This window comes from Scyliorhinus canicula, chromosome 19 (genome assembly GCF_902713615.1).
Source record: "Scyliorhinus canicula chromosome 19, sScyCan1.1, whole genome shotgun sequence".
NCBI classification, from domain to species: domain Eukaryota; kingdom Metazoa; phylum Chordata; class Chondrichthyes; order Carcharhiniformes; family Scyliorhinidae; genus Scyliorhinus; species Scyliorhinus canicula.
In genome coordinates, this window is record NC_052164.1 from 11,104,682 (window position 1) to 11,120,433 (window position 15,752).

The window sequence follows — 15,752 nt, forward strand, 5'->3', positions numbered from 1 at the left end:
TGGCTTAGCTTTGGGTTTCAGCTTGGCATTTACCCATCAAGAGGGCAGAGTGCTTCTCAAAGACACACAATTCAACAGGGCAAACTAAGAGGTGAGGAACGCCAGTGTAAATAGTGCCGAATAGAGGTTGAGGGTATCTTGTGATTTATACGCTGCAGTATTTGATTATCCCTCGTCTAATGGACAGGGTGAAAATGGGCGTGCATAAAGATATTCTCCCAGCTTTCTTATCTTTTGTGATAATGTAAGAGGATGGATTATACACAGGCGTGACCGGAATTTTGTTATTCGTTGCCAGAACATGAGCTTTGCTGGCTAGGTTAACATTTATTGCCAGTAGAAATTGCCCTTGAGAGGGTGGTGATGAGTCGCCTTCTTGGACTGTGGCAGTCTGTGGGGTGTAGGTACACCCACAGTGCTGTTAGGGAGGGAAATCCCAGGAATTTGGGCCAGTGATAGTAAAGGAACAGCAATAACATTTCCAGTCAGGATGGTGAGTGACTTGGAGCTGGTGGAGTTCCCGTTTGCAAGCTGACCACCTCCTGGTTGTAGAGTGGTTAATAACCCTGCCTCTCATGTGGGTGATGGGGCTTCAATTTCTCGGCCGGGAGAAGCTGTTAATTATGGGAAGGAAATCCAAAGGCGGAATTTTCTGGCTGTTCCCGCTGGTGGGATCTCCCCGTTCCTCTAACGGTGAGGCCTCCATGGATTCCCTGGTGGCGGTGGGCACAAACAATGGGAAACCATGTTGACAGCAGTGGAACTAGAAGATCGCGCCCACTGGATAATGGCAGCCCTCCTCCGCTGCCGTGATACACCGCGGGAACGCATAAGACCCTGCCCAATGGGCTGTTTATTCCCAAATTGTTTTCCAGCTCCACATGGAGAGCATTGTAAAGGCAATGAGCATGGCTGCTAGAAGGTCACAAACTGCACCAGCTGTGTTTGCTCATCTCCATGATTGAGGTCAAGGGTTTGGAAGGAGAGTGATGACTATTGGCAGTGGTTTTGTGTGTGTTTGATTTTACACATGGAGCAAGTCCAGAGCTAATTAAGTGTAAGTGATGTCTGATAGATATTTTTCTTACTGCAGCAGCTGTTCAACTCCGAATCATCAGGTGGATGGATCAGTACAGAGCACCGTGGAGGTCAGTATTCCCCTTCCTATACGGGCCTGGGCAGTAATATTTGATGCAAGTTATTGTATGACAGAAGTCCCGATCAAGTAAAGCGCTGATGTCTGGGCCATGCACCTGATGGGTTGGTTTAGCTCAGTGGGCTGGACAGCTGGTTTGTAATGCAGAACAAGGCCAGCAGCACGGGTTCAATTCCCGTACCAGCTTACCCGAACAGATGCCGGAATGTGGCGACGAGGGGCTTTTCACAGTAACTTCATACTTCTGACAATAAAAGATTATTATAATGCTCGAAAATCTCGAGGACTCGACCACGTGTGACATAAAGAGAAATTCTGAGGGGGTGAATTATAATTTTTGGAAATCACGGGCTGGATTCTCCGGTCAGCCAGCCAGGTGTTTCTTGGCCGCTCACTGGCGACGGGATTCTCTCTTCCCGCTGCTTGTCAAAGTGATTTCCCATTGAAGCCGCCCCATGCCCCCGGGAAACCCATGGCCAGTGGGTGCGCTGCCGGCAGGGAAAGAGAATCCCAACGGCCGGAGAATTCCGGTCCAGTTCTTGACATTTTGATGATGCTAACACATTCGCAGTCATTATCCATGCCGGGGGTGTTATGGCAATGTTGGTGAGCTTTCTTTTTGAAGAGAGGGCAGCAACTCTTCATTTTCTTTTTAATTTGCTATTTTATGGGATGTGGATGTCACTATCAAGGCCAGGATTTGTTGCCCATCCCTAATTGCCCTTAAACTGAGTGGCTTACAAGGCCATTTTAGAGGACAGTTAAGAGTCAACCACGTTGTTGTGGGTCTGGAGTCACATGTAGGCCAGACCGGATAAGGATGGCAGATTTCCTTCCCTAACGGGCATTAGTGAACCAGGTGGGTTTATTTCATGGTCACCATTAATGAGACAAGCTTTCCAATTCCAGGTTGTTAATTGGATTTAAATTCCACGGTGGGATTTGAAGCCATGTCCCCAGAACATTTACCTGGGTCACTGGATTACTAGCCCAGTGACATTACCGCTATGCACTGTCTCCCCAACTTTATAAATGGTTTGCTGGCCCACCTCAGAGGATATTAAGAGTCAACTTGCGTTTATATACCAACTTTCACACATTTGCTAAGATGCTTCACAGGAGCGTGAGAAAGTAAAATTAGCCGCATTTGGAGATATTAGGGCATACGGCCAAAAGTTTGGTCAAAAAGGTAGGCTTTAATAAGTATCAAGAAGAAAGAGAAGCATAGAGGTGGAGAGGTTTAGCAAGAGAATTCCTGAGCTTAGGACCCTGGCCGCTGAAGGAATGGTCACCAATGTCGTCTGGGCTAGGCGGGCAATTGAGCTCCTTTACCTGAAAGATAATGGTGAAGTATCTGAGCTTTAAAGGACAATCTGCTATTTTCCACAGTCATTTACCTAGTGCCAATCCACTGATTAGCAAAATGTACTGAATTCAGTTGCATAGCCTGCCTTGGGATTTGAGTTTGCGACCATTTCACTAAGCTCCAATTGTACAGAAGAATGTCCAGGCACTGAATCGTGGTTGGGCAGAGAGGTTTTGGACAGCTAGGGGCTGAACTGTGTGACGTTCAAGGGGTCATCAGAAGGGCAGCACTGTGGCACAGTGGTAGCACTGCCGTCTCACGGCGCCGAGGACCCGGGTTCGATCCCGGTCCTGGGTCACTGTCCATGTGAAGTTTGCACATTAGAACATAGAACATAGAACATTACAGCACAGAACAGGCCCTTCGGCCCTCGATGTTGTGCCGAGCAATGATCGCCCTACTCAAACCCACGTATCCACCCTATACCCGTAACCCAACAACCCCCCCCCCCCCTTAACCTTACTTTTTTTAGGACAATTTAGCATGGCCAATCCACCTAACCCGCACATCTTTGGACTGTGGGAGGAAACCGGAGCACCCGGAGGAAACCCACGCACACACGGGGAGGACGTGCAGACTCCGCACAGACAGTGACCCAAGCCGGGAATCGAACCTGGGACCCTGGAGCTGTGAAGCATTTATGCTAACCACTATGCTACCGTGCTGCTACATTCTCCCCGTGTTTGCGTGGGTTTTGCCCCCACAACCCAAAGATGTGCAGGTTAGGTGGATTGGCCATGCTAAATTGCCCCTTAATTGGAGAAAAATTAATTGGGTACTCTAAATTTATTTTTAAAAAGGGGTCACCATCATCGAGTAAACCCCTGAAATGGCACAAGAGCATCACCGGAGAATATTAATTTCAACACCTTTAACAAAGTGGAGAATGCGTGTAATCAAAATTCACGTTAATTGGAATGAACCGTGGTAATTTTGAAACAACTTAAAATCTTAACTAATCTTGACTGAATGCTATTTCAAGGGATTTCCGTCTCTTTCGCAGCACCTCTCGCCAACACTAACCATTCAGGAAACACAACAGTGGCTTCACCTACACCGATTCACCACCTTCTGTAAACTGTTTGCAAATTTCTCAGGTAAGAATTGAGTGTTCCGTCCACCTGACCTGAAGGTAGAATGGCAGAAAGAGAGGTGGATCTGCTCAAGGAGAGGACTGAGGTTAGGCAAGAAAATGAGGAAGATTGGAAAGAAGTCATATTCTTTGAGAGAATTCTATTGCAGCCCATCGTCCAGTAAATGAAGTAAAACACTTTGAATAATTTTGTTACGTTGGGTAATCATTCCAATGTAGAAATTCAATCAGGCATTCAAAATTATTTTCCAAACAATGAACATTTTGCAACAGACTTGGTGTTCCCTTGCATGATCATCTCTTATTACCTGTGATTTGTACTGCTTCAAACTTGCAGGACATTTATTTTGGCTTGTCAGACGTCTGTTGAAAATGTACCCCACTCATATCAATTATGATGGCTTTTACACAAGAGGTTAGGTTTAGCAGGAAATAGTGAGTGGCAACGAACACATGTTGATCGATATGTATCGCCGCCTCTTCGGTCAGGTGCCATGCATTAAGAGGGCGTTGGCAACCATGACTCCCCTTGGATTGCTGCCCATTATGTTTGGCAAAGTGCTCCAGTGGGTTTCTGTTGCCTCTGCAGCATGGCTGACCAGGAGACTCTCCCGCTCTTTACAACCAGTCAGCTGGTATATTGGAAGGATGTACAGGCTGAACATTAACCTGTTTTGCATATGATTGCAGCTACCATAGTCATCAGGTCCTTGGGACACAGAGCGTCTGGCCTAGGGGTAGGTTTGTTCCCCACCTGCACCGAAAGAGCTCCCTACATGTGTCAGATTTACTTTAGTGCTATATTTACTTTAGGTTTTTAACGGACAGCCTTGTTTCTCTTGTTTTCAACAGAACTTTCTAAAACTGTAAGCCTCAGTCCACATGTCTTCCCACGGTGTTTGCAAAGAGGCTACACTCCACATCACCTGATATTTATCTTGCGATTTATCCCTTTCACTACGTTGACCCCTGGAAGTATTCTGTGCTGTGGGCCATGAACCTTCACTTGTGTTTCTCAATGGAGAAAGAATATTTTAAAACCAGAAGTGCATTTTATCATTCCATTCTGCAGCCACATGGATAACACGCTGTGTGTGGGATCTCTGGACTGACTTTGATCACCTGAGCGGAGTCAGGGTGAAATTTTCTAAAATGCTCCCCCCCCCCCACCTCCCTCTTATTGGCCTGGTGGTGGGGGAGGGGGGGTTCTGCTTTTGTGCCTCTTGCAGGAGCTGCCGAGGGTGGCTGTGCAGTGGGGTGGGGCTGGCGCAGTGTTGGGGGCAGGGTGGAGGGAAGAAGGATAGGCTTCCCGTCAGATCTTGGGACAGGTTAGATGGATCAGCTGATGTTTCCCACCAGTCAGTTTTGCCAATTCTTACCTCGAAGTGAACCATTCGGGGCTAATGCAGCTTTGGAAACCAGCTGCTCTCCCCATCCCTCAACCTGCCCTTATTTTGCATCTATCCAATTTTGAATGTTTGTATCGGCAGCACATAACGTTAGCGTAGTTAGCGGAGAAATGCTAATAAAACAACAGGGCTAGAGCCTTGCTAATGTCTCAGTGAGTTACTGGTGATTTTATTCTTGCTTCCAGCTAACATTTAATTGACAAGAGGGCCAACTTAGCTCTTCTCCAACTAAAGGCCGTGTGTGAAGCTTGCGGCAGATTGCTGGAGACAGCAAAGGCAAAGCACGTCAGGTTGTCACACCTATCAGTGCAGGGAGCTCCACACTGCAAACAAAACAAATCACAGAAAATTCTGACTCACCGTATTAGCATTAGTCGGACAAAAAGAATCATAGAGAGAAGGAGATAATGGGAGCTAGAAGGTGAAAAATAGCAAGAGAAAAGGCAAAGGAAGGAAGAAGGAATGGGAGGGAAGAGAACAGGAAGGAAGAGAAAGAAACAAAAAGCAAACATGGAACTTTTGAGAGGCTCTGGCCAAAGAACTGGGGCAGCACGGTAGCATGGTGGTTAGCATAAATGCTTCACAGCTCCAGGGTCCCAGGTTCGATTCCCGGCTGGGTCACTGTCTGTGTGGAGTCTGCACGTCCTCCCCGTGTGTGCCTGGGTTTCCTCCGGGTGCTCCGGTTTCCTCCCACAGTCCAAAGATGTGCGGGTTAGGTGCATTGGCCATGCTAAATTGCCCGTAGTGTCCTAAAAAGTAAGGTTAAGGGGGGGGGGGGTTGTTGGGTTACGGGTGTAGGGTGGATACGTGGGTTTGAGTAGGGTGATCATTGCTCGGCACAACATCGAGTGCCGAAGGGCCTGTTCTGTGCTGTACTGTTCTATGTTCTAACTTGGATCGAATGGATGAGGACAAGAAGGTTGTGATGGCAAGAGCTTGGAGGCCAGAGGTCAAATGAAATTGTCTATCAGATGGGTCAAGGGAAATGGCAATGCAAAAAGACTAAGACATCAGTCAGTTAAAGACGTTTGCTCAACTAGGTGGGTGGCACGGTAGTACAGTGGTTAGCACAGGTGCTTCACAGCTCCAGGGTCCCAGGTTCGATTTCCCAGCTTGGGTCACTGTCTGTGCGGAGTCTACACCTTCTCCCCGTGTCTGCGTAGGTTTATTCCGGGTGCTCCGGTTTCCTCCCACAGTCTAAAGATGTGCAGGTTAGGTGGATTAGCCACGCTAAATTGCCCTTAGTGTCCAAAAAGGCTAGGTGGGGGTTACTGGGTTACGGGAATAGGGTGGAGGTGCGGGCTTAAGTAGGGCGCTCTTTCCAAGGACGGGTGCAGACTTAATGGACCGAATGGCCTCCTTCTGCACTGTAAATTCTATGATTCTAGATCGAAGAACGTTATTGACTTTGCCAGCACCAGCAGCCCGCTTACGTGTCCAGGCTATTTGGCTATCTGATTTGTGAACAATCTCTTCCTGCTCTACTGTTAGACTAGGCTCCTCAGACAAGGAAGTCTTGGAAAGGCTTGGGTTGTACAAAGAGTTCAGATGAAAATAACTGTTTGGTGTGATCATGGAAAGAAAGCGGTTAGGAAGATAAATGGTATGCTTGCCTTCATTGCAAGAGGATTAGAGTACAGGAGCAAGGACATCTTACTGTAACAGGAGGAGGGAATGCTGGAAAAACCCACCAGGCCTGGCAGCATCTGTAAGGAGAGAAACAGAGTTAATGTTTCGAGTCTGTTTGGCTCTTCGTCCAGATTTGATAAAGAACCAAATGCACTCGAAGCGTTGACTCTGATTTCTCACCACGGCGTCGAGGGTTCGGTTTCCATCGCAGCCTCGGGTCACTGTCCATGTGGAGTTTGCACATTCTCCCCGTGTCTACATGGGTCTCACCTCCACAACCCAAAGACGTTCATTATAGGTGGATTTGCCACGCTAAATTGCCCCTTGATTGGAAAAATAAAATGGGTACTCTAAATTCAAAAACAGAAAAACTATTTTCTCTGCCAGACCTGCTGAGTTTTGCGACATTCTCTGTTCTTGTTTCAGATCCCAGTGTCTGCTGTGGTTTGCTTATTTAGATGTCTTACAGCCCCTGCACACGGCCTTGGTGAGATCACATCTGGGGTATTGTGCGCAGTTTTGGTGACCTTACCTAAGAATGGATATGCTTGCCATAGAGGGAGTACAGCAAATGTTCACTCGACCGATTCCTGGGTTGGCAGGATTGTCGTATGAGGACAGATTGGGTTGACGAGGTCTGTATTCACTGGAATTTAGAAGGATGAGAGAGGGATCTCCTTGAAACATATACAATTTTGGCAGACCTGGACAGACTGGATGTTGTTTCCTCTGGTCGGAGGGTTTAGAAAAACGGGTTCCAGTCTCAGGATACAAGCTAGGCCTTTAGGATTGAGATGAGCAGAAACTTCTTCATTCAGAGGATGGTGAACCTGTGGAATTCCCGAACGCAGAAAGCTGTGGAGGCCAAAACACTGAATATATTTAAGGAAATAGATGGATTTTGAGACTAGGCATCAAGGCTGAGGGGGAGAGAGTGGGTGTATGGCATTGAGATAAGAGGATCAGCCACAATCATAATGAATCGTGGAGCAGGTGAGAAGGGACTAATGATCTCTTCCTGCTCCTACTTTCTGCGATAAAAGCAGCTGTAAGAAATAGAGAAGGTGGAGAATTCTATTTGAGTTCAGGAAAGATAATGATAGGCGAAGGAACCATTGACTGCAGGGGATTGGCTCTTTGCTTTGTCCTGAAGACATGAGAAAAGCCCGAACAATTGAAAGCTGAAGAGCACGGAGATCAAAGTCCAGTTACTGCAAGACAAGATTTCTGGAGTTTGTGTGAAACGTGAGGTCTGAGGGGTTCTGAATGTCGGACAGATTTATCAGCAAGGATGCACAGGCCTGGGCAATGAGTGGAGGAGATTACTGATATGAAGGGGCAATGTGGGAATGGGGGGGGGGGGGGGGGGGGGGGCGGGGGAGGAGTACAGAATCCTGGAGGACCCTTGATTAATGGAAACGAGAATGCAAGAATGCTGTAACACATCAATCATTGCAAAGAAACTTGTTCAACTAAATGAGACGAGCAGAATGTTCCAGTGGCCTGAGGCATTTCTTCCGTCAAGCCAAGGACACGTTTGGAGTGGGGAGGGGCACTGACCAGTTTATTTGGCAACTGAGACTCCTCCACGTTTGAAATGTCACCAAAGATTGAGTGGGCAACGCACAAGGTGTGACTGGTTTGACCTTTACGTTTCTGCACTTTCAACCATTTGGAAAAACTGGTCGATCGAACTCATTTTGAAGGAAAAGGATTTCAGAAGTTTGAAAATTGTTCGCACCTGCAAAATACCTGTACAGCCCTTTGACCGGCAGTGTTCAAAAAAGGCAGAGCATGTCAGACATTACACTGCAAACACCTCCCAGTGAATGCAGCAAGGCACAGCCAGCTGAAACCCACCTGCATTGCAGTATTAATAATAGTCTGACGGGAAGAATGAGAGAAAAGAAAATGAGAACAAGGAGGTGAAAAATAGGAAGGGAAAATGCAACTCAGGATAAAAGAGAGACTGCCAACAATCCCAGGACAGTCCTAGAATCACAAATGATAGATTAATGGCCTGGACACTGCAGTGGGAAAATTGTGCACTTTCATTTCATTTTCTTCGAACATTTCTGTTTACCAGTTCTAAGGATATTGGAGAGGGGAGAAAAACCTGACGGGGCTGAGTCATTGGAGGCACAAAATCCTGTGACAAAGTCTCCAGTAATAACATCAGACAATCGTTGACACTCATTAATTGAGAAGACTAGGATGTTGGATTGGACAGAACAAGAACCAGTTGGAAGAAATTAAATGAAAAGAAGAATGAGACAGAGCAGCAAAGACCAGTGAAACACGCTAAAATTAGACAGATTTTATAAAAAATACTATTAACTCATTGAAACATATGGGCGGGATTCTCTGATCCTGAGGCTAAGTGTTAACGCCGTCGTAAACGCCGGGGTGTTTTACGAAGGCGTCATCTGGCCCCGGGGAGCAGCGATCCTGCGCCGCACAGGGGGTCAGCATGGCACTGGAGAACCTCGCGCTACTCCAGCTGCCGATATCGGTTTCAGAACGGGCGTCGCGGGTCCGCGCATGTGCACTAGTTGCCTTCTCCACACCGGCCCCGACGCAACATGGCGGAGAGCTACAGGGGCCCGGCGCGGTGGAGCATAGGCCCCTCACCAGGATAAGCTCGCCCGCCGATCAGTCGGCCCCGATCGTGGGCCAGGACACCCTGTAGGACCTCCTGGGACGGATCCCCCCCTCCTCCCCACCAGGTTGCCCCCCGCAACATGAACGCTGAGGTCCCGCCGGGTAGGACCACACGAGAACGGCGCCGGCGGGACTCGGCCTAACCCAGCGGGCACTCGGCCCATCGCACGAGGAGAATTGCCGGGGGTGCAGCATTCAACGCCCCCGACAGGCGCCACGCCAACCGCGCCAGCGCCAATGGCACCGGTGACCGGAGAATCGGCGGACTGGCTTCAGAGCAACGTCGGGTGAATCGCGCCCCCCTTCCTCCCCCCCCCCAGCGATTCTCCGACCCGGCGCGGGATCAAAGAATCCCGCCCATAGAATTCATACAGGTTTCATGAACGTAGATGCAGAAAGACTTTTTCTCTGGCTAGGGAATATAGTCTCAGAATAAGTGGTCATCGTTTATAATAATAAACTTTATTCTATGAAGTAGGCTTACATTAACATTGCAATGAAGTTACTGTGAAAAGCCCCTAGTAGCCACATTCCGGCACCCGTTCAGGTACACTGAGGGAGAATTCAGAATGTCCAAATTACCTAACAGTACGTCTTTCGGGACTTGTGGGAGGAAACCCACGCAGACACGGGGAGAACATGCAGACTCCGCACAGACAGTGACCCAGCGGGGAATCGAACCTGGAACCCTGGCACTGTGAAGCCACAGTGCTAAACAGTGTGCTACCATATTGCCCTTAGAATTGAGGCGAGGACGAAATTCTTCACTCAGAGGGTGGTGAACCATAGAATTTACAGTGCAGAGGCAGCCATTCGGCCCATCGAATCTGCACTGGCCCTTGGAAGGAGCACCCTACTGAAGCCCATGGCTCCACCCTATCCCCGTAACCCAGTAACCTCACCTCATCGTTCTGGACACTAAGGGCAATTTATCATGGCCAATGCACCTAACCTGCACATCCTTGGACTGGGGGAGGAAACCGGAGCACCCGGAGGAAACCCACTCAGACACGGGGAGAACATGCAGACTCCGTCCAGACAGTGACCTAAAGCCGGAAATCGAACCTGGGACCCTGGAGCAGTGAGGCAACGGTGCTAACCACTGTGTACCGTGCCACCCCGTAACCTTTGGAATTCTCTTCGCCAGGGCGTTATGGAAGCTGATGATCTGATTGGATGGCAGAGCAGACTCGAGGGGCTGAATGACTTACTCCTGCTCCAGTGTTGCTATGGCGAGACGCCGGATGCCTGATGTGAAAGGACGCAGCATTCAAGGTGGAGCTTGACTGGACACCTGCCCCGTGTAACGTCTTCGGAACTATAGTCTGATGTTTGGTTATATCCAGAGTAAAGTTGCCCAGCAGGTTCCCAGTCATCTTTCAGTCTCTACAAAAAGGATGACTTGAATAGTCTCAAGGAGAGGCTCCCTGGCTAATATTTCCCAACAATTTCAATAGACCTGTGAAGAAAGAATGCGGAGGAGTTGAATGATTTATTTTTTCAAATAAAACATGAGAATGCACTCAGATTTAATTTGCTGAAAAATGTTTTTGGCATTTGAAAGAAGTTAAACTGGAAATCTGTTCAGGAAATTGGATTAAAAACCACCCTAATGGAGCGAGCGGGTGTCTGTGTGAAGTGTTTATTTTATAAAATGACTCATTCCTTCTCTGGGTTTTCTGCCCAGCAACCGACCCACGCTAACCTATTACCCGCCCAAGCCCATGAGCCCTAACTTTCTGCAGCACGGTTGAATTTTAATTTTTTTTTTAACACTTGCTAAATTGTTCCGTATTCAAATCCCTAGGTGCCGATCTACTTAAACTCTCACGCAGTGACATCATTCAAATCTGTGGCGCAGCGGATGGAATCAGACTCTTTAACGCACTCCGGCTAAGGTACAGCTGTCACCATCAGCCAGAATCTCTGGGCAGATTAATGACTAATCAACTCTGTTTTGACAGGTGGCAGCACAACACCTAAGGCACCAGCTGAAACCTTCAGGATAATGAAAGGATAGGCTGTGGAGAAGAAACTTGCACTTGTGTGTGTGGGGGGGGGGGGTGACCGAAAAAAGGGGCTATAAATATTAGATCACTCCAATAGGGAATTCATTTTTTTTCCAATTAAGGGGCAATTTAGCATGGCCGATCCACCTAACCCCGCACATCTTTTGGGTTGTGGGGACGAAACCCACACAGACAGGGGGAGAATGTGCATACTCCACACGGGCAGTGACCCAAGGCCGGGATCAAACCTGCCCTGAGGCAGCAGTGCTAACCACTGCTCCCGCCGTGCCACCCGTCCATTAGGGAATTCTGGAGGACCTCCTTGGCCCAGAGAGTGACAGGAATGTAGAAACTTGTACCTCATGGAGTAGTTGAGGTGAGTAGATAGATATGTTTACTGGGAAGCCAGATGAGGGCCTGAGGGTGAAATGATTGGAGGATGATGTCAGTTGGGTTCGATGGAGAGGTGGGAGGAGGTTGTTGCGGAGCAGGAATACCAGCAAAGATCAGCTGGGCTGGAAGGTCTGTTTCTGTGCTTCAACCTCTGTGTAAGTTAAAATGTTGTGATAGGCTGGGAACAGGCATTATTCCCTGTGATCAGCAGTATACATTGCCTAATCTGGGAGAGCTGGAGATGACAACAATAGGTGGTGGATCCATAACCCATTCACACAATCTTTCGATGATGTATTCCACTATGCTAACAGCAACACAAACCAACCTGTTAAAATAAAGGAGCGGACGTATATGACAACTGGTTCAGTGTTTGTCATTTGTATCACCACCTGTTATTGCTAGGATTCAGGATTACCTGGTGTCATAAGATTTAAGGTAAAACTTTATTGATGGGTCTGCCACATGTCCAAACTGAAGGGAAATAATCAAGGCTGGTCCCTGGGCATGGATTCTTGGATATTCTCTCATATAAACTCCCTTTCCAAGATAAAACAACTGTTTACAAATAATTAATTAATTATTATACTGCCATTTAGCATACTTCGATAACTCGCAGTAGCACAGTGGTTAGCACAATTGCTTCACAGCTCCAGGGTCCCGGGTTCGATTCCCGGCTTGGGTCACTGTCTGACCCAACTCCACTGTGCGGAGTTTGCACGTTCTCCCCGTGTCTGCGTGGGTTTCCTCCGGGTGCTCCGGTTTACTCCCACAGTCCAAAGACGTGCGGGTTAGGTGGATTAGCCGTGTTAAATTGCCCTTCGTGTCCAAAAAGGTTGGGAGGGGTTGCTGGGTTACGGGGATAGGGTGGAGGTGTGGGCTTAGGTAGGGTGCTCTTTCCAAGGGCCGGTGCAGACTCGATGGGCCGAATGGCCTCCTTCTGCACTGTAAATTCTATGAAAAAAGTTCACGTTCTGTTTTGTCCAATATACAGGACATGATAAATACAACTCTGTACTTGGGTAAAGATTGCCCCCTAGAGGCAATGCAAGTCCTTTGCTGTTGGCCATAGAAACATAACGGGCTCGAAAACTTCAGCAGGTCTGGCAGCATCCGCTGCGGCAAGAGAAAGAGTTAACACTTCGAGCCGAATGATTCTTCCCAACACTCTTCCGCTTTTTCCAAAGAAGAGTTATTCAACTCAGAACATTTACTATGTTTCTCTGGCCGCAGATGCTGCCTGCCCTGCTGCGTTTTTCCAGCATTTTGTTTCGATTTCCGATTTCCAGCATCCGTAGTATTTTGCTTTTACCCGAGTTGTTTACTTGTTCAGATTGAAATACAGAAACAGATTTCAATTTGTGGTGATTTTTGAAATATTAAGCCAAAGGTGAACACAAGTGCCAGGTGATGCCCATCTCCCACAAGACAGAATCTAACCATCTCCCCTTGACATCACCATTGTTGAATCCCCCACCCTGGGGGCTACCACTGACCAGAAACTGAACTGGACCCAGCCATACAAATATTATGGCTACAAGAGCAGGTCAGAGGTTAGGCAGCCTGTGGTGGGTAACTCACCTCCTGACTCCCCGAAGCCTGTCCCCCACCTACCAGGTGCAAGCCAGGAGTGTGATGGAATACTCTCCACTTGCCTGGATGAGTACAACTCCAACCAGGACAAAGCAGCCTGTTTAATTGACACCCCATCCGCCACCTTCAACATACACTCCCTCCACCACTGTCGCACAGTAGCATCAGTGTGTGCCATCTACAAGATGCACTGCGCAACCCACCAAGGCGCCTTCGACAGCACCTTCCAAACCTCTGACCACTTGCCATCTAGAAGGACAAGGCAGCAGGTAGATGTGAACATGATTACCAGCAAGTTCCCCTCCAAGCCACTCACCATCCTGACTTAGAAATATACCAGCTGTTCCTTCGTTGTCATGGGGAAAATCCTGGAACTCCCTCCCTAACAGCACTGTGGGTGTATTTACACCACATGGGCTGCAGCGGTGAAAGAAGGCAGCTCACCACCATCTTCTCAAGGTCAATTAGGGATGGGTAATTAGGCCCCTTATAATTGCAGCAAGACAGCCCTGCTCCTGTACTTGAATCCTCTCGCTTTGAAGGGCAACATAACATTTTCCTTCTTTACTGCCTGCTTATCTTCAGTGACTGGTGAACGAGGACCCCCGGGGCCTTGCACATTCCCCTCTCAATCTATAGCCATTCAAATAATAGTCTGCCTTCCTGTTTTAGCTACCAAAGTGGATACTCCCACATTTATTCACATTATATTGCATCTGTTTCCCACTAACTCAACTTGTCCAAATCACACTGAGGCATCTCTGCATCCTCCTCACAGCTCACCCTCCCTCACAGCTTTGTCTCATCGGCAAATATGGAGATATTAAATTTAAATTATCTAAATCATGAACATATATTGTGAGCAGCTGAGGGCCCAGCACCGATCTCTGCGGTACCCCATTAATCACTGCCTGCCAATTTGAAAAAGACCCATGTATTTCTACTCTTTGTTTCCTGTTTACCAAACCGTTTTTTAATCCATCTCAACACACTACCCCCAATCCCATGCACTTTAATTTTACACACTAATCTCTTATGTGAGACTTTGTCAAAAGCCTTCTAAAAGTCCAAATAAACCACATCCACTGACTCCTCCTTGTCAACTCTACTAATTATATCCTTGAAGAATTCCAGTAGATTTGTCAAGCATGATTTCCCTTTCGCAAATCCATGCTGACTCTGTCCGATCGTGCCACTATTTTTCAAGTGCTCTGCTATAAAATCTTTTATAATGGACTCTAGCATTTTCTTCACTACCAACGTGAGGCTGACTGGTCTACAATTCCATTTTCCCTCTGCCTAATTTCCCTTGTAAGCCATGGTTTGACCACCTTTCCCATTTTATATTTTTGTGCCAGGGAGGAATGAACAATTGTTGCTGTTCACCCAAGCATCTTTGAATGCCTGCCATTGCCCAGCCACAGTCATCCCTTTAAGTAACATCCCCCAATCTATCATAGCCAACTCACACCTCATATCAACGTAGTTTCCTTCATTTAGGTTCAGGCCTCTAGTCCTAGGATCAACGATATCACTCTCCATCTTGATGAAGAATTCGACATGTTATGGTCACTCATCCCCAAAGGCCTCGCCCAACAAAACTGCCAATGATTCCATTCTCATTATGCAAATGGAGGCAAGGTAGCACAGTGGTTGGTACTGTTGCTTCACAGCTCCAGTGTCCCAGGTTCGACTCCCGGCTTGGGTAACTGTGCAAAGTCTGCACGTTCTCCCTGTGTCTGCGTGGGTTTCCTCCGGGTGCTCCAGTTTCCTCCCACAAGACCCGATTGACATGCTGTTACGTAATTTGGACATTCTGAATTCTCCCTGTGTGTACCTGAACAGGCGCAGGAATGTGGCAACTGCTGTCTTTTCACAGTAACTTCATTGCTGTGTTAGTGTAAGTCTAGTTGTGACAACAAAGATTATAAAAAAAAATATTATTATACAATACCAAGTCTACGATGGCCTGGTTTCCAGTTAGATCAATTCCTCTGAGGAATTGATTCTTATGGGAAAAGTAAACACTTGTCTTTTCCATTTCAATAAGTGCATATTAACAAATTAGTGACCAGTGCAGACATGCTGAAGATGTAATGAACTTGTTCAGTGGTGCATCATGGGAAGATTTCCTTTATGACAATGTCTGAAACAGCAATAAATTGCTTTAATATAGCACTTATAATTTAGTAAAAGTCCCAAGGCACTCTACAGTAGCGACAGAATTTGTACTGAGCTACCGAAGGAGATATTAAGACAGATAGGTTTTAGGGAGCATCTTAACAGAGGTTAGAGAAGTAGAAAAGGCTGAGTCAGAGATTTGCTATTGTTCAGCACTTCTCACAACTTCCAGACTCTGCAAATCACTTTACTGCCAGTGAAGAAATTTTGAAATACAGCCACTACTGTAATTGAAGAAAACACAGCAGCCAATTTGTGCACA

At 47.3% G+C, this 15,752-nt stretch overlaps 1 protein-coding gene across 3 annotated transcripts in view; it reads left to right on the forward strand.

Annotated features, from left to right (window-relative positions):
• Positions 1–15,752, forward strand: part of LOC119954494 (transcription factor CP2-like) — a 52,666-nt gene that overhangs the window by 28,036 nt on the left and 8,878 nt on the right. For 2 of the 3 annotated variants that reach the window (XM_038779776.1, XM_038779778.1), the window contains 3 exons: positions 1,094–1,148; positions 3,526–3,619; positions 11,122–11,212. In XM_038779776.1, coding sequence (XP_038635704.1) covers positions 1,094–1,148; positions 3,526–3,619; positions 11,122–11,212 — 240 coding nt within the window. The remainder of the gene's footprint in view (positions 1–1,093; positions 1,149–3,525; positions 3,620–11,121; positions 11,213–15,752) is intronic. The other variant, XM_038779777.1, reaches the window with a different exon arrangement.